Source organism: Dicentrarchus labrax, unplaced genomic scaffold (assembly GCF_905237075.1).
Source record: "Dicentrarchus labrax unplaced genomic scaffold, dlabrax2021, whole genome shotgun sequence".
Classification (NCBI taxonomy): Eukaryota; Metazoa; Chordata; class Actinopteri; family Moronidae; genus Dicentrarchus; species Dicentrarchus labrax.
This window is the reverse complement of record NW_026136715.1, coordinates 24,364,743-24,387,665: the sequence shown is the minus strand read 5'-3', so window position 1 is coordinate 24,387,665 and position 22,923 is coordinate 24,364,743. Positions and strand designations below refer to the sequence as shown.

The 22,923-nt window shown below is 40.5% G+C and overlaps 1 protein-coding gene across 3 annotated transcripts in view; it reads right to left on the bottom strand.

Annotated features, from left to right (window-relative positions):
• The window catches only part of LOC127377737 (plexin-A1-like), a 260,122-nt gene that overhangs the window by 46,228 nt on the left and 190,971 nt on the right, over positions 1–22,923 (bottom strand). For 2 of the 3 annotated variants that reach the window (XM_051425882.1, XM_051425883.1), the window contains exons 13-18: positions 16,923–17,074; positions 15,094–15,214; positions 14,557–14,693; positions 11,794–11,961; positions 4,001–4,094; positions 2,074–2,310 (exon numbers count right to left, since the gene is read on the bottom strand). In XM_051425882.1, coding sequence (XP_051281842.1) covers positions 2,074–2,310; positions 4,001–4,094; positions 11,794–11,961; positions 14,557–14,693; positions 15,094–15,214; positions 16,923–17,074 — 909 coding nt within the window. Of the gene's footprint in view, positions 1–2,073; positions 2,311–4,000; positions 4,095–4,971; positions 5,063–11,793; positions 11,962–14,556; positions 14,694–15,093; positions 15,215–16,922; positions 17,075–22,923 lie in introns of those variants that run through there. The other variant, XM_051425884.1, reaches the window with a different exon arrangement.

Sequence of the window (22,923 nt, the reverse complement as noted above, 5' to 3'; positions counted from 1 at the left end):
GTGAGCTCAATGAGATAACGCTCTGCCACATACACACTACTCAGAAATTGCCAATTAATTTCATATACTTATGTCCAATCACTGTTAATGAAAATGAAAACCAATATAATCCAAGTCTCCTGGACCGTGGGCTTGTGTGCTTCCACACTGCCCTTCCAGCACTAGAAATTAATTACACAAATTGAAAGGACTGTTATTTAAGAGGGCTCGAGGCTGCAGAGGAGGATGGCAGTCAAAGAAGTTTGTTAGTTACTGAAGGACAGATATTGGCCTTGGAAAGTGTGGACGTTTGCTTTCAGCTTTCAATTATGAATTTGTGAGATTTTTTTTTCTTCCCCTCTGAGAGACCTTGTAAACACATTGGTTTTTTTCTTTGGTGTGAAAAAAGATGTCAGTGAATGTGTGTGTGTGTGTGTGTGTGTGTGTGTGTGTGTGTGTGTGTGTGTGTGTGTGTGTGTGTGTGTGTGTGTGTCTGACTGACTATGTAGGCTTTGGCATTATTAATAGAAGATAGGTTCAATATGTTTGAGACTCTTGCACTGAAAGTAGAAACACCTTGGGAGAAAAACATCTACCACTACCTGAAACCTTGATTCAAATAAAATATTTAGGATGTATGTACAGGTGTACACACACATGCTGCATTTTAAAACACTTTTTCTGTATTGCTGCTCAGCATCAAATATTCTCTTAAAAATCAATGGTAGTTAAAAAAAACAGAAGCTTATCTATTACTAATCTAAGTATCTGGTGTATAGTATCTAGTGTCCATATTATTGGCTGAATGAACCTTCAGCTCTGTTTGCACTGAAAGAATGGTGCCACTCTGCAAAGCAGACTGACTTAAAGGAACTGACCCTCCGCAAAACCCCTTCCCAACTGTGGTTGTCAAATCATAGCTTAGCAACAGTATAAGCACGGCAGCTCTGTCAAGCTTTGGATTTCTCCAGTTGTTTGAGTAGTGTGCATGGATCGTGTAAGTGTGATGCTGGCATCTACAGATGTTGGAGGGTAGTGTCAGTTTTTTAAGCCTTTACCATAGCCACAAGAGCAAAAGTGCAAGGAATGATTAAACAGCATGTTTATCTGCTCCAACGTAAGATGCAAACATTAGAATGCTAAGTAGCTTACTAGATATGGAAGTAACCTATCATCAGCTTGTGGGGTTACAGGTTAAAACAAAAAAAGAGCCCCATTTACAGCTAGTACATCCACTGTAGCATTTCCCTACTCTGTGGAAACCAATCCTGGATGCCATCAGAGTTTAGAGTGGCCTACTGGTTTTCATTGGTACAATATTAGGTATGTAAATGTAAATAAATTGAATATTAAAAATTCTTATTCTAAAACAAGACAGCCAGACACTTTAAAGACTAATTCAGAGACACGGTATTTAACAAACTTAAAGGTTAATGGTAACGTTATTAACAAGCGGATCAAATCTGCCTGCAACAGTTGTCATTTCAGGAGACAAAACCAACGGTTGCCAGCTAGAAATACAGTAGAAAGCCTCATTTTGTTCACCTCTGTCTGAAATTAAGGGTCTGTTGCTTCAAAAATTACTTAGAATCTTGAGTGGTAATCTGCCACTGTAATCATTGTAAACTGCCGTGCAAGAATATAAAGTTTCCCAGTGATTAAAGGGGGCTAAAGCTTTGTGTTTAGGTCAGTTCATTTTCACTATCAAATCTGACTTGATGGCTTAATATAAATTGTAGTGATGCTCTAAACAATAATCCACCATTAGCAAACACCTTTACCATGTGATTTGGCAGATCATTTTCTAACACTAAGTAAATGTAACAATTTTCAATGCTGTGTAGGCGTCAATGGCCTTATTCCCACTGCATAAGCTTTCTAAAGGCTGTGCACATAAGTCTCTTCATCTTCACAACTGCATTGTAGAACGTCCCTGACAAGTTAAAAAGTGTTTATAAAGCTCTAGATAAGTAGTAGCAGTAGCTAGTGCTGTTTGGGAGGTAAAAACTCAGATCAGAGCACTGATAAAATAAACTGAAATGTACAGGCAGGCAGAGAAAAGTCTCTCAAAAACAACACTTCTGCCTCTCTGACCTTGAGAATGAGTGGCGATGTGGGTTTGAGCTCCAGTATTCCAGAGGGACTGAGTGGTTCGAACACGGGGTCGGGGTAGTAGCTGAACGTCTCGTTGACCACCACCAGAGCATTCACGTTGTCCATGTAGAACCCGATCTCATCCGGGCCGGTGCCGGTTTCGGAAAAACCCAGCTCTGAATCCACCACCGATGGAGCCAGGCACACCATGACTGAGTTGTTATACACTGTACAGTTCTGAAAACGACAGAGAGGAAACAAATAACAATGGCTATGGCATACATTTATAGTAAATGGAGAATCTACTATAAATAAGTAGGGGAAAAGAAAACTCCTGAAGGCTTCTTTGTATTAAACTATACATAGACTAAATGCGGACAGAATGCTAAATAAATGTCATCATAATCTAGTTACAGTTCTATTTAAAAGAGAATATCATGTATAAAACAGGTAGCACATCCTCCCTCTGAAATAATGAGAACAATCTGCAGGCTGTCATTTGCTTTTAAAATAGATCTGTTGGGTATAATAACCCATCCTTTTTGGAAGTCAATGTCCTGTGAAACTGCAATGCTGTTAGACCTATTGGAAATGTAAATTGGTTGCAAATTTATGATCAACTGTTAATAATGGGCAATGTGCTGTGTGCCTTTGCTTGTACCAAAGAATATTTTACATCATTGCTTTGGAGAATACATGAATATATGGTGTCATAGCCATATTTGCTTTAATCTGTAGGACTGCTTGGAGGACCATACCGTTTATTTGCATGTTTTAGACCTTTTACTACAAATGTATTTTACACTGAGACCATGAAGTTTTGCATACAGAAGAGAAGTTTAAGAATGGTTGCTTTATTGACTTTGATTCAAATACAACTGGATATATAAACAAGTATAGTAAATGGAAAAATATAACCGATTGGGGTACCTGTAGACCCAAGAGGTATAGTTTTGGTCATATCTCATAGGTGCTTTATCATTCCAATTTTTCATGACCCTCGTCAATCAATTTGTTCCTAATGACTTCATATTATCATATTATTATTATCTCTCAGGCATGTCTCTGCATGCTGGCCATCATACAGTAATCAAACGAATAAGACAGGCTGTCTGGAAGGTTAAAAAAAGGTTTTGAAAAATGTAGAACGCTATAGTACGCTTTGGAAAATGTCTGTAAGTTAAGTATCTGTGATTTGTAGTAAATTGGCGACAACATTAAAAAACATCAGCATAGTCCTTTAAGTGCAAAGTAGCACTTTGATAAAGGGCTGTGTGGGATGCATCATGAGGGCTGTTTGCCTCAATAAACGACGGCTTTATCTGCAGGTTGAAGTGCCTTATTATTGTTTGAAGTTCAGTTCTTCACCCTGACAACTAAAGAGCTTCAACTCGCAGTGGCAATCACCAAAGTGCTTTGTGAACATTATCTATAGAATTGATGAAACGCGTCAGCCCTTCAAATAGAACTTCACATGGTTTTTCATGGATTTTTTTCTTTCTTCTTAATTCCAAAAAAAAACATCCCCCGTCTCTCTCTCTTTCTTTCACTCACACACACACACAGTCTCTCTCATGTTGTCTCTTCTTTTCTGTGACACAAACGCTCATGTGGTGCGCTGACATTTGAAAAGCTATGTGGCCTGAGGTAGCGTCAGATGTCTGAAGCTGTAGCTGAGGAGAGAGAAGACGTGAGCAACACACAGAGACAGACTGTCTGCCACCTTCAGCAGTACTATAGAAGTAGTTGCCTGCAGATGTGCATGTGTGTGCGGAGGGTATGAATATATGTGTCAGTTAATGTAGGTACTCTGTGTGTGTAAATCTCAATAATGTATACTGTATGCTAAGGTGTGTTTGTGAATTTATATTTGTGCATATGGGCTTATGTGTGCCGGTCTGCGTGCATCATTCACAGCAATACTCACATGAAAGGATTCTGCCTGTCCATACTTGGCCCTGATCTTCGGTTCTCGGATGGTTGCAAGGTTGGTCCCACTCACGGTCAACAGAGTCCCACCACTGTAGGGACACAAAGGAAGACAGTAGGAGAAGAAGAAGAAGAAGAAGAAGAAATGTGCGCTAGGTGGGCAAGACCTTTTCCAAGGCAAATAATTCTCTACCCAAAGCTATTTCTGTTTGGTAGTGCCATGTGCAAGATGGACAAATGTTCCCAAAGAAAAGTTGGTAAGAAACATTCTTTTTCTACTTTGCCAAAGCAGCACTGTGGCAGAAGGCAATATCCGATTATAACATTGAAATTAGGGACCACTGAGCTGTAATAAGGGAGAAACATACATTATGAGAAAAGTCACAACTTGCAGCCAGCATAACATTTCCTAAGCTAAGTTTAGATACCACCAATTTGTTTTCCCAATTACCTTGTGGTGTCAGACATAATTGCTGCCTGGAAGGCTACGTTTTTTTTCAAGTGAATGAAGTGCTACAGTTATATGATACAGAGGAGTCATAGGATGGATGGCCAAAGTGCAGGATTTTGACACCAAAGACTGGGGTTCAAATCCTGAGTACAACAGCACTATGGTTAAGATTAGGAAAAGATTGTGGTTTTGGATAAATGTTAATTAACACGTCCCATATCGTGCCTTAGTTCACCAATGACATTTTCTTAAACCAAGGCCATGATCGATTTAACCAAAAACAAGTGCTGTGAATGCTTACGTATAACCATAAACTTTTCATAATGCTGTACGTGCTACGAGCAAATACTGTATTGCAAAAAATACAAATTAAATACATTGGCAGTGAACAGTAACAATACAATATTGTACAACTTGCTAGGTATATTAATTAACAACAGTTTGTTATTATGGTAAAAAAATGTAACCATTTTGCAGGAAAGAAATAAAAGAAAGACTGACTCCCAGTGTACTGTGGAGTAACCTGAGCTTTAATATGGCTTAGAGATGAACACTTCACAGTGGAGTTTACAAAGAAAAAAGGAGAGAATGACGACATGAGAGAGCATACTGTATGTGCGAGTGAAAGTCAAAGAGAAAAAGGAGAAAGAGAGAGTAAGAGGCACACTTAAAAATTGAGTGAGGGGGAAAGATCCAGAGAGAATCTCTACATTCTTTAATCACAACTCTATACTCAGTAAATATGTGTTTGCCTTGAGTCTGTGAAGGTCACTGGACTGAATCCAGTAAATAATGATGCCAGAACTTGGCTGAAGCCCCAGGCTTCATTTTGTTGGTGAGTAGTGTGTGAAGGCAGACTCACACCTGCTTGGTGTAAAAATGTCTATTTGGTTGGATCAGTTCTTAAAAGATTTCACTCTTCTCCATGATTGCAAATGCTTGTAAATTTAAAATAACGGCTGATTGGTTTTCAAATTTCACCGGGCAAATTGTGTTTTTGGAGTTTGGGATGCAAGTTTCAGAAAATCTTAAGTACTCTTCAGTGCTTTCCCACGTTGGTCTGACACAATATGATTGACTGACTTTGACCTCCCACAAGTCAAAATTACTAGTGCTCAGAAAAGATCAGGAAGTACACCGTAAAAATAAAATCTTTATTATAGGACGACTCTTGCCACTTATAAAGACAATAGAGAAAGTCTGTCCTTTTCACTGCTACACTTAAATTGGATTTATGAGGTTTTCATGAAAGATATCTTACCTTCTGGATGCCTACCTTGTTTTACAGTGGTAGTTGGTAACCTTTGAGTACTCTACTCTGTTTTCTGCTAGGACATCACTGCATTTCACTGCTGCCTAGACTATCTGTGCCTCTGAAAAATATATTTCATAAGATTCCCTATCGTGTGTCTTTCCGCAGGTTTCTCACTGCCTGGAGGGAGATATACCGCAGTCTTTCACACTGCTGTCTGAAATAAAAGGCTGAGATAAAACCTTGTTTCCTGGAAAAGTCATTAACAACGTGCAGCTTCCTTACTGCACACTGGGCACCAAAGCATTTTTGAAAAGATGCAGTGGGCATCCAATGGGTAATCTGGGCCTTGGTGAAGTCTGCAGTTCAAACACCCATAGCCAACACCCATGGTTGTGATATTTAGCTAAAAAAGGAATCTCATCTCTCTGCAGACATCTTATAGGCTGGATCTGGAGTGCAATGCACCTAATTCTCTGCTTAGATATCCCAGTGCCGGACTGCTGCCTTCACTATCTACACCTTTGAGACAAGTGTTTTTAGGATTTATCCCCTCTGTTGCTTGGGTCTCTTCTGTGGTAACAACTTTCTGCAGAGGGATACTGCTGAGGTAGGGAATGGCCCATTGCCACTGCTAGGACTATTTAACGACACAAGTTTCTATTCTGTAGACTGAGTCGCCACTTTTTCTTTTGCCGTTATAGAATATTTTGGAGCTTAACCCCAAAGTATTATTGGAAACATTGGAAAACTCTTGGTATATCTTGACCAATCATCTTTGCCAACCTGTACACTGTGGAGTCCCTGAAATATCAAAGGGAGCTGGCCCTGTAAAATGGTGGTGTTTTCCCTGTTACTTATCCCTATTCCTCATCCACAATTTCCCCAGGATTCATAATAACTTGGATGGCTGTGAGTAATCCTGCAAGTCTGCATGTATTGCGAATAATACTTTCTGCCATTTGTGTGTACTTCCACCTTTTGCAACTGCAAGTGGAAGAGTGCTGACTCCATCAATTACCCACTGTTTCTAAACTGTAGGGATTACAATGTGATGGCTAGAGCTGACAACCCTTTTTGCCTCTACACCAGTCAAGCTTAAGATAGGCAAGGGAGTCCCTGACAAGGAAGGTAGGACTTCCCTGTGGTAGTGTAAGTTGTTGCTAAATCAGGGAAAGTTCCAGTGCTCCCTGCAAGATCAGGTATCAGGTCCAACAGGTCATAGATCCAAGGGTTATACAGGAAGACATAATGACTAAAAAGTTATGTTGTAGGATCATGCCGCTTACTGAGGTATTGGGTAAGTCTTCATCCCTGGCTCAGCTTGCAGTTCAGAGAAAACCCTCTCCAACCCTCCACCGCAGAATGATGAGTGGTGGGTAACCATGTGTTACCACTGATTTCTGCAATGTGCAGGTGTCTTTTCATGACATTTCATTGACACTTATCCAGAACGACTTAGTGTACAATCACCAACAGCAGTGATATGGTGATACGAAGCAAAGGCCAAGCCTCTTTATATGTTGGATAGTCTGGCTGGCTAATGCCAGACATTCATCTCTTAGTCTGATCCAGGAAGACTTACAATTTCAGCAAACGGTAATGATAGGGAAGAAAAGGGAGTAAATGATGAAGGTAGACACCATCTTTGGTGTTGTTGGTAGACAAAAGGATTCAAGTCTGGCTATTCTTCACAGCTACAGTTTTCTTTTCTTTTGGCAGGTTGCCCATTACTGGCTGAGGAGAATGGGTCCCATTCATCCTAACAGCACTATGTGTATGGTATGATTGTAGAGTTATGGAGGCATCAAGTCTTTGGTATTTTCACAGTTGGTGTAGGTGCAGCAGTAGTTCTCTGATTGCCTCTATTTGCATTTGCTTTTTGTAATACGTATTATTTTCATTTCTACTACAGCACTGTCATCTTAAGGAGCCAAATTCAGCTTAAGCAATTGGAAGTGAGACACTTCAATTCACTACGGCTGAGTGCCATGAAACTCTGCCATGACGTGGTAGAATTAATTTTGTACAAATCAAGTATGTTCTGTCGAGCAGAGTGTAATTAATGTTAAGAAGTTTAAGTTGTAATATGGTGATTGTAACTTCTATCTAAACTCTTGTAATGATTTTTTTAATTTCCTACGTTACACTTTGAATGCAAATTAGTTTTCTGATGTGTCACAGCAAGGGAACACTCCTTGATTCTTCATATATTAGTATGGACTGTTGCCATGATTTATTTAGCAGAATTATACATAATAATAAATATTCTAAATATTAGTTCTTATGATTGTATGACATACAGTAGTACAATACCCTTTAAAACCTTAAGGCCTGTATATGCTATATACTGTAAACATTGTTTGCATATATACTACATGAGATGCTAACAAAAGAAAAAAAGTCACCTAACAACAAAGGAGCAATGGAGCAGAGGCCACATTCAGATTAACTGACTACGATGTTTATGCCATTGCCACAAATGCATCATGGGACTAGACAGACTGCACTTAGAACACTGCCTGTCCTCTGCCTCCTTCTCCTTTGCCCCTCTCCTCTTCTCCTCCTCTCCTCTTCAGCTTGATGTATATTTGTGCTGAGTCCCTCCGTCCCTGTTGCTCCTCTCTTTGTCTAAGTGAGTCTCTTTAGCTCAGGTACATGCTTTAGGGAACAGACAACAAGACAATCAGGATAAACTCTCAGGGATAGCTGGGGAAATCCAACCGCTGTTGTTAGTGTTTGTCTCTGTCTGCTCACTCCCTCTCGTGCCATCTCTGTCCTTTCTTTCTGTTTTACTGCTCTCTCAGTTTTCCTCTTTTCTCACACTCTCTTCGGTCTAATCCTCCTCTTATTGACTGTCAAATATGTTTGGCTCCATTTTTCATACAGCAGGGGATGCTTAAAAGCTTCCCTGTTAGTTGACCGTAGTTGCCTCAAGAGAGTTTTGATAATATGAAATGGGGGAAGATTAGCTAGACATCACAATAAATACAAAACCCAACAAATAATGGATAAAATAAATGAAACACATACACAGCATTTACTTTTGTGGCAAAATCAGTTAGTTTAAATGGAATTGCGGCTATCGGTGAATTCACTCGTGAATTCATATGAATCTTTTGCTTGAAGTTAATTTTCGATGAACTCGGACACACTAATTTGCGCTGCCATTACAGCCAATCTCGCCAGTGCTGTTGGAGAGACTGAGAGTCCAAAATGGAGGACGCTATCATAGCCATCATACCTTAGCTGTGTTCCACCATCATGTTTTATTAAACCTCTGTTTGAGTATAAAATGTTCCATAAAAGTGGCATACTTTGACAGTTATAGGACAACATGTAGCCTATCTTTTGAATGAAGTGTGAACTAAATGTCCCCTTTTAACAACCGATCGCTAACGAGCTTGCTAGCGGGAATAGTTAATTGCTCGCTAGTTAATTAGCGGTTAACAAGCTAGCTAGCATGAACAACTTCTTTGTCCCTCTTCAATAACTTCATTAAATGAAATGATGTACACAATGCCAGTAAACAGCACAGCAGAGAGAAAATAGCTCGGAAAGCTATTAGGGCTGACTAGTGCTAGCATGTTCCTAGCTTGCTAGCATGTCATTCATTAGCTCTTCAACTACAATAGTTCACCAAATATCCCTGCCACCACATCACAAAGCCTCTACCTAGTTTGTGAGCATGTGGTGGATGAACTGTAATTAAATAAATACTTCAATAAATACAGTTGCTTAAGGCGTGGCAAACCCCATATGTATCTGCTTTATATACTCCAGTTTAGGAGAATATTTGAATATTTAAAAATTGCCTCTCTAACCTCTGCTGTTGCCCAAATATCTTTCCTCTGTATCCCAGATGAGCACTCCCCATTGATTTATTTTTGAAGTGCTCTGTCTTCTTCCTAAATGGAATATCATCAGCCAAGCACAATGATAATGCAATCCCCACCCCTCCCTGCTCTTTTCTCTTCTCACTTCATCCTGCTATCATCACCCAAGCACAGTGATAATGCTCTGCAGGCGTGCATGTATTCGCACAAAGTGTCTACCTTCGTGAGTCAGACATGAATCAATGTGATCACATCTCACTGGTTCCTTATACTTTCTACCTGAGCCAACATGTGATACTGTGAGAGAGGGCACTGGCTGAAACGCATCAGCTAAATTAAAGCTTCCACTCGCTGGAAGCAACACACACACTTTATGTCACATCTCAGTTGTTGTTTTTTTCACCGCTGTTTGTGAGGTGTGTGTGTGTGTGTTGTTTTATGGTTTTCTCAGCCAGATGGAGGAGGGATCTGGGGCCAAACATCAGGGACTCTGGGAATCAGTGGGGTGCGTGTGTGTGCGCATGCATGTGTCTTTTTTTATTTGGGATCATCACCCCTGGGTGAGCTTCCTTAAGCAGAACCTCAGTTTAGAGCTACACACACACACACACACACACACACACACACACACACACACACACACACAAAACACCCTCGCAGTGGGCGTGCAGGGCAGTGATTGGGCCTCAGCTGCTGCTCGGCCAGTCCTACTGGGTAAAAGGAACAGGGCGGGATTCATCAACACTCTTTTTCTAACAAGCTCTGCATCTATCTGCTACCATCTACTGATGAGTCACCACAGGGAAGAAAGCAACACAGAGAAGGACAGAAAGGAGCAGGTGGGAAGGAGGTAAAATGAAGGGAAACAGGGCAAGATAGCTGCATGTTTCAATATCTTGAAATAAATTAAGAAGACAGGGAATAAAAGAAAAAGCGGAATAACGGATAATAAAGAGAGGAAAGGTGTACAGCAGATGTTCTGACATCGGACAGGTGGGTAACATAATACTGTAAACTCATTAATCAGGATAGAATTGTAGGCACTGCTGCATCACAGGAGGTGGTTTGCAATATACAAACATATTCTGCAGGAAAATCTTGACCTTCGTCAACAGCTGGCATACAGCTCTTAGAGATACACTAAACATCGAAAATTATAAAAGGACCAACAGATGCCAATAATCAGCGGGTATTTGGGATTGCAATTAATACCGCAGTAGTGGGAGGGAAACCAAAAACATATGCGCCCCTGACTGATTAGTCCAAGCAATATTCAAATCCCCAAACTTCCAAACTAGAAACAGAACCAAGGCTGGCCTTCAGAAAAGCTACCAGAGAAAAAGGGATAGGTTCTTCGCTACCAACCCAAGTCTCCACTATAAAGATACAATATGTGCGTGTCTTCCCTGCCAGTAAATTTACTTTAATGTGAAAGTCTTTGCTTGTGTGTGTCCTCCCCAGTGGCTCTCCTGTCATGTTCAATGCTGAGCAGTGCAGGGTCTTTATTTATTTAGCTGAGTATATACAGTACTGCATGACAGGCTGGGGATAGCTGAGAATCAAACTGAGGGATTGCATTAGTTCAGGCAGAGAACTTTAGTCTCGCACACCATCAGCTGATCGGTATTAGTTTAACATTCAAACAATCAATGGGATGTATAATCTGACAAACTGACACTCCCCATTTTCGGATCACCCAAGCTGCTGCTACTGCTGATGATTCCCTGCACTAAAAAACATCTTGCTTGAGCCAGATGAAAAATCTCCGGAGGCACCCTCAATTTATCTATATCCAGACCCGCTGTCAGGGCTCTCATCTAGCATTTAAGTCTGCTCAGACTGCTTCAAGAACTCTTCCTTAAATTTGTCCTGCTAATGCTGCTGCATCACAAGCAGTAGTGTAAACGTTAAGGTCGAAACCCGGGTCCTCAAGCCACTGGCCTTTCTGAATATCCACCCTGCATTCTAAAAAACATTTAACAGGAAACAACAGCTTTGGTTTGTTGAGCTCCTTGCAGAAATCCTCCAACAGCCATCTGTTGCTATAACTAGTCAAATTTCCTCTAAACCAAAATCTGTTATTTGGTGAGATGGTGAGCTGCCCAAACACAAGATACTAAGTCATGCCAATTTGTCTAGAAGCCCTGGTTGGGCTACAAATGAGCATTGTGAACATAAATGGACTAAATACAAGAAGTTTATTAAACTAAGTAATTCTGTGAAGGAAGTAATAACACAACACTATAGCTTACCTGGCAATGCTCCAGTCAGGTTCAATCCTCAGGACGGTGGGGTCGTCAGTGTAGTTAAACTTGACCTCTGGGTTTCTGAGCTCAGCGTCATCGATGTCCACAAAGACTGATGCACTGCCCGGTGCTATTCCAGCTGGTGTAACGCACACTATCTCACGGGCATTCCTCCTGGATGGACGGACAAAAGAGAAGTTAGAGGAAGGTGATCCCGAACCCAGGCATTAGACAGCTAATTGTAGAGGCCGGCCAGAATCAATATCAACTCAAACAATTGCTAAATTCCCACAACAATTGCTAAATTCTCACAAAGCCAGCTAAAATCTAAACTACAATGTCATAAGAAATTGTAATGAACTGATATTTGACAGATATTGAGGTTATGCTTTCTCTCAGGAATTTCTAATAAAATAGAGCGATCTGTGATACAAATGCATACAAGAATGTACACGACTGGGAGAAATAAACAATTCACACTTTGAACAGAGAGAACAACAGTGGAAGGCCCTCGACAATATCCCACAAAGAAGCTGTCTAGAGTCTGATCACTCTAAAAACAGAATTAGAATAATAAAAAGGCAATGATTACTTTCTCATGCCAGGGCATTCCTTAAATACTGAGGTCCAAACTGAAGCATTGACATATTTAATGACTTGCTCATTGTGCTTGTAATTACCAGTGTCCAGTCTGGGAAGCCAATTAGTCTCATTCTCTTAAAACCATATTGTAGCCCACTAATGTGATTAGATAATTCCACTTGTGACCAATGCACTTCCGCTAGCAAGTCTGTCAAGTCCTGCGAGATGTCCTGGCCTGCTGGATCAACCACAGCTGGAGCTTTTGATAACAGCAGTGTGAGCCACTGGCAACAATGTATATAGTGTGTGCATTGTACTGTCTGTAGCCATGTTTAAAGCTGGTATTAAGATGTGATCTGTTTTTGCATCCATTTGATAATGACATCTGATCTGTGGGCCTATGTGCTTACACCCACTTTTAATAAGTGTTCCCTTTATCTTGTTTCACCTGTGTCAGATCTCAATATGCAAATGAGTTTAGTCTGGGCAGGCAGACTTAAAAATTTGGTCACGTTGTAAGGACTGCATTTACATCAGGCTGAGATCCAATCATAATGCAAGGTAGACTACATCTGAAGGGGGTGTGACTCAGATCACATCGTGTCAAGGGGGTCTGTAACGCTGTGTTGAAATCCCTGTTTTTATTGCCTTTTATGTGGATGATACTCTTTTAAATGTTTTGTTAATTTCTATATGATTCCCTTTCTTTGCACCTATATTGTATGGTATTGTATTTTGTGAAGTACCTTGTGACTCTGGTTTCAAAAGGCACTTTAGAAATAAAGTTGTTCAATATTCTTATTATTCTTAGTTTCAATAATGTCAAATATATATTTTTAATCTAATTCATAAAAGCATACAAAATAAAGAACTGAAAAATGTTAAAACTCGATTGTAGAGGACATTTGTGTAGTATATGTCAATAACAAATAACACTGTATGTCTTGTGGTAGTGTAACCCCATCTCTACAGTATTTCTTTTATATGAAAAGAAATGTAATGTGTTTAGTGTAGGCAGGAGGAGTGAAGTCATGTTTAATGAAGTTTATACCTGCTACGATTGGTGCACCGTCAAGGATCACCGCTTTTAGTCACAAACACTGGGGCAGGGATGGAAAGAGTTTGTGTGTGTGTGTGTGTGTGCATGCTTGCATGTCCCACAGGCAAAATAACATTTTCAATTGCAGTCTTGAGTGTAGTCCCCAGTAGCTACATTATCTAATATGTATTTAGCACAGTTGAGTGGTGGCTGCTTTTCTGGGCCATGACTTCACAGGAGCAATGAATGTGTGCGGGTGTGTGTGTGTGCGTGTGTGTGTGTGCGTTTGTGTGTTGCACATTCTATTTTGCCTCTATATACCATGGCAGTTGCAAGAAAGAGAGAGTGTGTGAGAGAGAGAGAAATAGGAAGCGAGAATCTACAATATCCACTCTCCCAAGTCCCTTGGCCTGTAACCATAGCAACCCCATTCACAAAGAACACATGCCCCAGCAACCTTCACAAGATGCCACAAACCCAGTCACACAGTTTGGGTGTGACAGATAAAGACGGAGTTGAGGTGAGCGAACAGTTGTGGGGAAGTGGAATCTGTTGGATTACTCTGAGGAGGCTGCAGCACAGAAGTGACTGCTGTGTGACATCAAAGCTAGCATACAGTTGCTTCAATGGAGATTAGCTATGAGCGGCTAATCCATGCATTTGACATGCAAGCGACTCTGGTGATAGTTTGGAATTTTTTTCATGCACTAGATTAGGGGAAAAGCCTGTGCGAGTGCAGACAAAGAGATGACTGCAAGCAACAAGCATGCACACACGTAAACACACACATTCATGAGCCCCCCCCCCACACACACACAGACACAAAAAACATCCTAACCTGACACGCCGATTACATGCTTACATGTGCATGTAATATCTTGATAATGACATTTTTTGCAATGCACACAAAGCAATTTGTAAACAGATCATGTTTATTTATGCACATATTCTCTTTATCTTTATTTATTCATTTTCTGTATTATCTACAGTACCTTAAGTCATAATTATGAATGTGTCTTACTATCTTAAGTAGCCTACTCTTTTTTTGGTCTTATCTAAATCCTATTCTTCTCTGTTGTGATCTGTCCAATTTCCCTACAGTGATAATTACTATTCAATTTAGATTGGAAAAAAACATTGTTCCTTACTTTTTGAAGTAGCAGGGCTGCGGCCCAATGCTGACAGACACGTAGCTGCCAGCGTTGAGGTAGCTTCCCTCAATGGTGACCCGGGTGCCGCCAGAAATGGGCCCCTGAGATGGCTGGATACGGGTAAAAAATGGAGTCTGGAGAAGAATGAAAAAACATATATATATATATACAGAATATTAGAGAGGCATCATTTTGATATATTCAATAATAAAACATCAAGGAAAACAGCTTGTAAATAGTTTAAAAAACAATTCCATATTATTGCTTGATTATGATTCAGTCAATTATGTCATCTTGTTTTGATATGTAATTTCAATACACATAATTAGCATTGTAATTTTGAAAATAACAGAAAGCAGCAATGAGATGCCTATCATATGGTACAAAATGGAGATTTATGCAAAAAAGCCTAAATGATTTGACATAAAAATAAGTACAGTACAAAAGTAAGTGCAGTACAAACAACAAAATACTGTATATTACAGCCACATTGTGTCTTTCTTTATTAAAACTTAGCCCTTGTATGGTCCTTACCACAAAGGTGAACGGCCTGGGCGACAGGGCTCTGTAGTCGTTGACGCAGTCTCTCACACACACCTCAACCTGAGCTTCCTGGACCCTGTAGCTGGTAGCGTCGTTCAGCAGACACACAATTCTGTGGAAGGAAAGTTGAAGGGATTACTGCAGGTAAGGACCAAGTTAAGAAGTCAAGGTCAAATTGTTTTTGGTCTAGTCAGTCTTTTGTTTTTTTAATCTCAAAACTCCCTCCACTCAAAAACATGTTTTTCTTCTTGTTCCTACAGTGTGCTGTTTGAATGCTGTCTGTGCAGAGTTTGACTCTAGAAGGATGTTTTCACATTCATCTGCTGAAAGTGGAAAGTTTCTCTGAGCTCATTGAACATCTGATCTTAAGGGGCGGGGCGCATGAGTAACATCACAAATAGTCTGGAAGTCAGTCCAGTATGCAACTTGTACAGTATGATGTAGAAACTTGAAGCCACCCGTTCACATCCACTGAGAATGAACTTTACAATGTCCAGCTGGAAAACACAATTATTGCATATTCATAGATTCTGGAATATTTAATGAGGTTGAAGGAGTAGATACATTTATGAGGATTTTAATGTGGAAATTGTATATATGTTTTGTTTTTGTTTTTGTTGTTGTTGTTCACACATCAGACACACATGATTGTTCCAAGCAAACTAATTGTATATACATATTAAGACATGACTGGAGGGGATCTTTAAGTTTATAAAATTCTACTCTTTATTATCTTCAGTTGCAGGAATATGTAAATGACATCCAAAGTTAAAACATGCATCACAAAATCTCTGGCATCTTCTCAAATGCAGCTTCAAATTGATGGTTATTTTTCCAACATACCTCAAATTCACAGTGTGTTAATTAAGAGGTTTGCAAAATTGCAATACAATAATATCAGCAGCGAAGGCAATGAATTGACAAAGAAAGCACCATCACGTCCACATGCAGCCTCCCGATGAAGTAAATTGTAGGATAATACAGTTTTCACCTGCAGTCCCTGTAGTATGTGCTTTTTGAATCAGCAAGATGGAATGGGCATTCAATCACATGACCACAGTAGAGTTTGTACGCATTGTACACCAAAATGCCTGACACAATAGATCTCTAGAATCTGTGTTTCATGAGGGCTGACAGGGAGAATAAAAAAAATAGGAAGACTAGGTAGGAGAGGGGGAGAAATATATAAAATACGCCCCAGACATGTCTGCATTGGTGCAGGGACGTCAGGAATAATGCGTAAAATAACTCATGTGTGTGTAATATTTGAATAGAGATGCCCTCTATCTCAACATGCGTCATTTCCCAACTAACTGCACTACAGAGAGATTGTTTGATCTGCGTGAACTCGATTCCTCATCCGTGTAGGACCCTGCAGAGGAGTAAATGTCAGGATGGAGGATGAGAAAAATAAAGGAAAGAGCATATGTAGGGAGTAATGGAGAGGAACAACAGATGGAATTTACAGACACGCACACAAACACCCTGATGTCACTATCTTTTCAGCTGCTGGATGAGGCTGCATGGGCACCTACACACAAAAACTAAGTGTTCTGTGACATTTTTTTTCTGTCGCTTGATTGATCAGGATGAGAGAGGTGCTGGTTGGTGCTTCCTTTGGTGTGTGTGTCCTCAGGTGTGGGTTTGTGAGAGAGACAATTGCTGTCTGTGTCTGCAAATGCATTCATCTGTGTTTCTGCGCTTTGTGAGCTTACAGCAGTTTGTCTTTTTGTGCAGGTGGGTGTGTGTGTTTGGGAATGAGTGTGTGTGTGTGTGTGTTCTTGCAGGTGCATGATTATGTCGTCCGTTCCATAACGTACCTCTCTGCGCTCACATACTCCTCCTCAATGGGCACACAGGGCACCTTGCCCAGCCGGACGCCCATCTGGATGTCTCTGAACTGCAGACCGAGGTTCTCCCCAAGGATGGTTACCCTGGTTCCCCCTTGGCGAGGCCCCGTCTCAGGGAACAACTGGTAGCAACAAGAGGAAGGTGGTCAGAAGGGATGGAGGAGGAGAGAAGGAGATAGAAGAGCAGGAGAAGAGGAGTGCAGAAAGGGGACAAAAGAACGGGAAGAATGTTGTAATAATGAGACAATAGAGTCAATAGACATACATAAACACACACTATATAAGGACAAAATGTATCCACAGTTTCATTGCACATTCAACTTGTTTTAAAGTCTGAAAATAGTCCCCAAACATGACACAGCATAATAATACACAACATGACCCACACACACACACACACACACACACACACACACACACACACACACACACACACACACACACACACTATATCAGGTGATTCAAGTTTTAATGAAGAAAAATCACCCTCTTGGCTTTGAAAAACAATGAAAATGAGATAAAGAGAGGGCGAAAAAACAACTTCACTGACAAGCCCAAACCGGCATCATCTCGGGGGTTTAATTGAAACTTATTACGCCGGCTTGGCTTCATCGGCGGGGCCGCGGCAGTGTAACGCTCAGCCACGCCGCCGAACCATAATGTGATTTATCTAGCCAGATTATGGCGCGTAACGGGGACAGGTGTGGTGTGACAAAACAAATATGGTGACTGATGGACGGTGGCTGTCACAAACACGCACACATACACTGCAGCGCGGGCACGCACGCACAAACCTAATCCTTAACAAGCATCACAAGGTAATTATGTGTAATCTGTCCATTGCCCTGTTCTCCTGCAGTGCTTGGCTGAGCAGACAGCGCAGTGTGGAAATGCAAACTCAGGCGGCCGACAGTATGGAGGCATAGCACTATTATTATACCACAGACAGTACCAAACAACAGACCATGACAAATAGTGATTTCAGCAGTGTGGGCTAGTTAAGGGAATGAACGATTTGTCTTGCCAGACACATGAGATTTAAACTTTTATGCAGAGAAATTCAGCTGAGATCCAAACCCTTCTCTGTGCCCTGCTTCAGAAGCAAAGGCTACACCAGTGGAGCAGCTGGATGGTAAATGCCTTGCTCAAGGGCACCTCATTGGTAGTCACTGATAAAGGGAATAGCAAAACTCACTGACTCTCTCCACAAAACGGTAACCAGATGGTTCAGGGTTTTCATATGCTACCTTTAGTCTAACGCACCGGCAAACATATGGAGTATAATTTTACCCAGAAATAACAATTAAAGGGGGAAATGGAGAAAATTAAAAGAGAAAATTGGAATGGAAAATGGGAAAGTCTACATGAAAAACAATCAAAATGAAAGCTAAAAAGTAAGAAGTTAAATTGAATATGGCAGCGGGAAATGATAAAGGAAAAACTTATGTAATAAAAATGGAAATGGAAAATAATGAAAATTGAAAAGCTTAAATATAAATGTACAAATTAAAAAGCTTTGCCTGAAAGCCACGTAGTAACAAACTCAGTGAATCATATCAAAGATTACAAAAATGAAAGCCTCTATTAGCAGTAGTTCTGACTTTGGCAACTCCCACCAGTTGAGATTTTAACCAGGATCATCTCATATTCCTACAAACGAAAACATATGCCATCAGAATAATTTCTAAGATGCAGAAAAAAACGTCATATTGAAAATGTAATACATCAAGTACCAAATGATTCTTTTAAATGAACTAAACGTTTATCCTGGCAGCGAGCTATACCAAATAACAGCGCGCCAGACTGCCAGACAAACCATATTTTGGAAGCTCTTGCATATTAGGAGCAAAAACACAATACCTTTGGCAGCATCGTGCTACTACAGATATTACTGTGTATACACAAAGGCAAACCTTCACCAGTGTGTTTAAGAGAAATAGTTTAAAGTGTTATGTGTTGGTCTTTAAAACAAATACCTTACATGCCGCTACAAAATGATCTATAAAACAAAAAAGTAACTGGAGTGAACTTCAGACCAAGAGAGAGACAGAGCGAGAGCAGTCTGGCCGGGGATAATGCTGCCTACTATTTGGAAGCAGACTCACTTTGGAACCTCAGGCGCCAGTAGAGCCTCAGCACTTTGGTTCCACAAACACAATAGCTAGTAAACACTGACCAGAGCGAGTAGCCATCAAGCTCTAGGGTACGATATGGACAACAGATGTCAGGGTGTGGAAATGGGGCTTCAGATGGTTTTGGAAGAATGGAGCTATGATACCACAAAACACAGTATCAGCTAGCCACCAAGCCCTGGGATATAAACACTGGCAGAGCCACAGACAGAGAGGCAACAGAGAAAGAAGAGTGCTGTTAAAAGGGATTACCACCATCATCTGAGGGGGACACTAAAAAAGGGGCAGATGAGGACTATGGGAACATATACTATCATACTATAAACACACACAGCAGTCACCAGGCTGTGGCCAAAAATGTCTTAGGCACATTATGCACAGGCCTACATCCTACACATACTTTATGTTGGAACAGTTTTCGACTAGCGAGAGACATTTCAGAGAGAATTGTTGATTCCCTTGCAAGCAGGGGAGCAGCTTAAAATGCACATTATCATATTAACTGGCACACATTATCTGGTGATGTTTTGCCAGTATTTATACGGAGATCTGTTTGAATCCCTGAAAAAAACACAGCTTTTACATTTTTAAAGTTACAGTCAGGGTGGACCTACATCTGTCAGTCTTCCTAAGCCCCGCCCCTTTTTGCTTTGTGCTCCAATAACAGTTGAGCAAGCCTCAGTGAGAACCTCGGTCAACGTTCTCCTTTCCTGTGCTTGGATACGCTATGTGCTAGGCTCGTCTACATGTAAACACAACCACGTTTTGAAGATGATTAAAACATAAAAGCGACATGCAGTCACAGCTTTAGTTAGCAAGCTAATGTTAGCAATGCTTTCATAGTAGCAAGCTAATCTACATCAATTGTTTGCTACATCTGAGAGCTAAAGTTAACTAAATGTTAGTTAACTAGCTAACTAATTTACATCGATGTATGTGTATCTTAATGTGTATCTATCGCTATATCTATACACAGTTCTGACAACATGCTCAACTGTTATTGGAGGACAGTGCAAAAAGGGGCGGGAGATAGGAAGCCATTTGCAGAAGTGGCCCTGATCTGTAGTTCTGTAGCTTCATTAGCTTCATTAACGCTACAATACCACATACAAGACTAAAAAAATGAGTTTCCTGGTCCTGTATATTTTAGATGAAAGCTATACCAGCTGTTAGCATTAAATGCAGAGACACCGCATTCACTGATATTAAGACAATCATCTGAATTCTGTTATCTGACTAAACTATGCTTGGTGCTATGACCATCTGTCACTCCTCATCCATAGTTGTGAGAAGACAGGTGAGGTTGTGGTAGGGTGGCTGGGGCATATTTTGAGCCAACTGTCTCTTCCTGCATTCAGCAGTAGTATCATGATGGACCCCAAAAGTGAAACAGGAAATCTCAACATCCCTCAAAACCCTTTGAGGGAGGAAGCACTGAGGAGAACATGTAGTGCTGGGTGCAACTTGGCTAAACAACTGTAAGTAGGGCTGCCAACCAAACACAGAGGCCTTACATACTTCATGGAACAAGGAGGCTTAAGAAAGCAATAACACTGCCTCTAATAAACCCCATCATGATCTCTAGCTATGCATTTGAAACATGATCATTGTGGTACAGGAAATGGAGCCAGACCACTGCACCTCTTAGCTACCATGCCCAAAAAGACTGTAATGGTTGTGTAGCTTTATATTAGTTCTGTGTCATCTGAGAGCGGATTTCCATTGGAACCTCAGAAACTCTTGGAAGTATGAAAGTATGGCACCACATAACAAGATAACCAGTGCTCACTGAGCCTGTGGGCATGCAGGCAGACGCCACAGTGTGGAAATGGGACCTCAAGCAGCTTTGGACTCATGTTGCAGTGATTTGACACAACACTACCACATTCAAGCTCATAACCACCACTCTCTGGGGAACTTAAAGTACAGACGGCCTGAGGCTGAAAACGGACCTCAGGTTTTGGGAATATAGTGATCTGATACAAGATAACCATATTCAAGCACTATCAGAATCAGAATAAGAAATACTTTAATAAACCCAGGGGGAAATTACTTTAACTAACTAACTAACTAACTAACTAACAGACGCAACTGCAAAAGGATAAGACATATAATTCTTCCTCGTGAGCAGCAGGACCCAACTGACAAAATGACCACAAATTCTAGTGGATGCATTCTAGTATAAGACAATCTCTGCCTGCTACTAGCCACTAATCACCAAACCCCGGAGATGATCAACTAATAGCTTGAAGTTCAGACTGAATGGCAATTTTGTTAGTTCTCCACTATTCAGTCTAACACTGCATTCCTCGAGGGGAAGGATTTGATTTTGCTTTAACAAATCACTAAAGACTTACTGTGCGTATCCGGCTGCTCTGACGAAATTTTCAGTCAACACTGGGGCTACATTAGTCAGCGCAGTTAACATAGGTTAAGCAATTTTGAACTGTAATTAAAGAGTTCCCTTCACCAAGTCCATTGTTTTCAGCTGGAGAGAAGTTTGGCTTTATATTAATGTTGTGTACAGGGCCTGTTTTCCTAGTTCTTTTGAATACCGCTGACCAGGAATCCACTGGAGGTTAAGTACTGTGGTGTCGGTCTGTGGTGGTGTGGCCTTTATACTGCAGTCCTAACCACATAGTAGCCACATCAAATCATCAATATTATAGCAGTGGTTTCCTAGTAGTCTGTCATCCAGCCTGTACACACATTGTGTGTGTGCATATGTGTGTGTGTGTGTTCTGTAACACAGTAATCTGTGGTCTGAGCGGTAACCAATAGCACATGAGCCATGGAAGGCCAGCAGCTGTTAAAAAACCGGGAAAGTTGTTTATGTGGTCAGAAAATAGTTTGGGAATTCTGCTAAGGCATTCTAAGCAAACAGGGAGTACGGGAAATCCAATTTGCAATGGGACTTTTTTTCTTTCTTGGGAACACTCAAACAAATGATCTAGTTATTATTTTCAAATATTTGAAAAATCCGGAAAAGTGAATTGGGATATTGTTTTCCCTGGATTTTAGGTGTTTGGACACTGATGTTATTAAAGGATTCATGTTTTCAATAGGATCAACATGGCTGACACAGAGACCCTTCTACTGGTCTGCTCTAGCTTTTAGTTTGGGGTAACTGCCAGCAGTGGAATGTAACTAAGTACATTTACTCAAGTACTTTACTTAAGTACAAATTTGGGGTACTTGAGCTTTCCTTTTTTTTTATATATATTTTTTTGTGGGGGGATTATTATTGCCTTAAAATCGATAGTACAACTGAAAAGTGACAGGGAAGGGGGGAGAGAGGGGATGACATGCAGCAAAGGGTCGAGGGCAGAGTCAAACCCATTGCTGCTGCAGCAAAGACTATATGGAGCACCAGCTCTACCACTACGGGCACACCAAGCATTACCATATTTATGCAACTACATTTCAGCTGCAAATATACTTATCTCCAAATTTGGTGATTTTGAATTTGAATGTTTCTGTTAAACTGAGGGATTAAGTGTTCCTTTATGCATTGAGAAAATTCTCCTACTTCTTAAGCTAAATAAACTATTAAAAAAAAAACTCTTGGATTAACTGGAAAATGCATTGTCACTAAACAGAAGATTAGGCTGTTTTTCTTAGCTCATGAAAAGTTGACTTTTAGAGATATATGGTCCTCACAGGATAGCGTGAATATGATGCATTGCTGTAGATTAAAGAACCCAATAGTATAATAAAGTAGTTGAAATTAACTTAACCTTAAACCTCTACAGAAGTAACATGCAACATACAAATGTATGCAGCAGTAATATTAATCCATAAACATCATACACTGATAGGGACCATTTTACTGCACTATG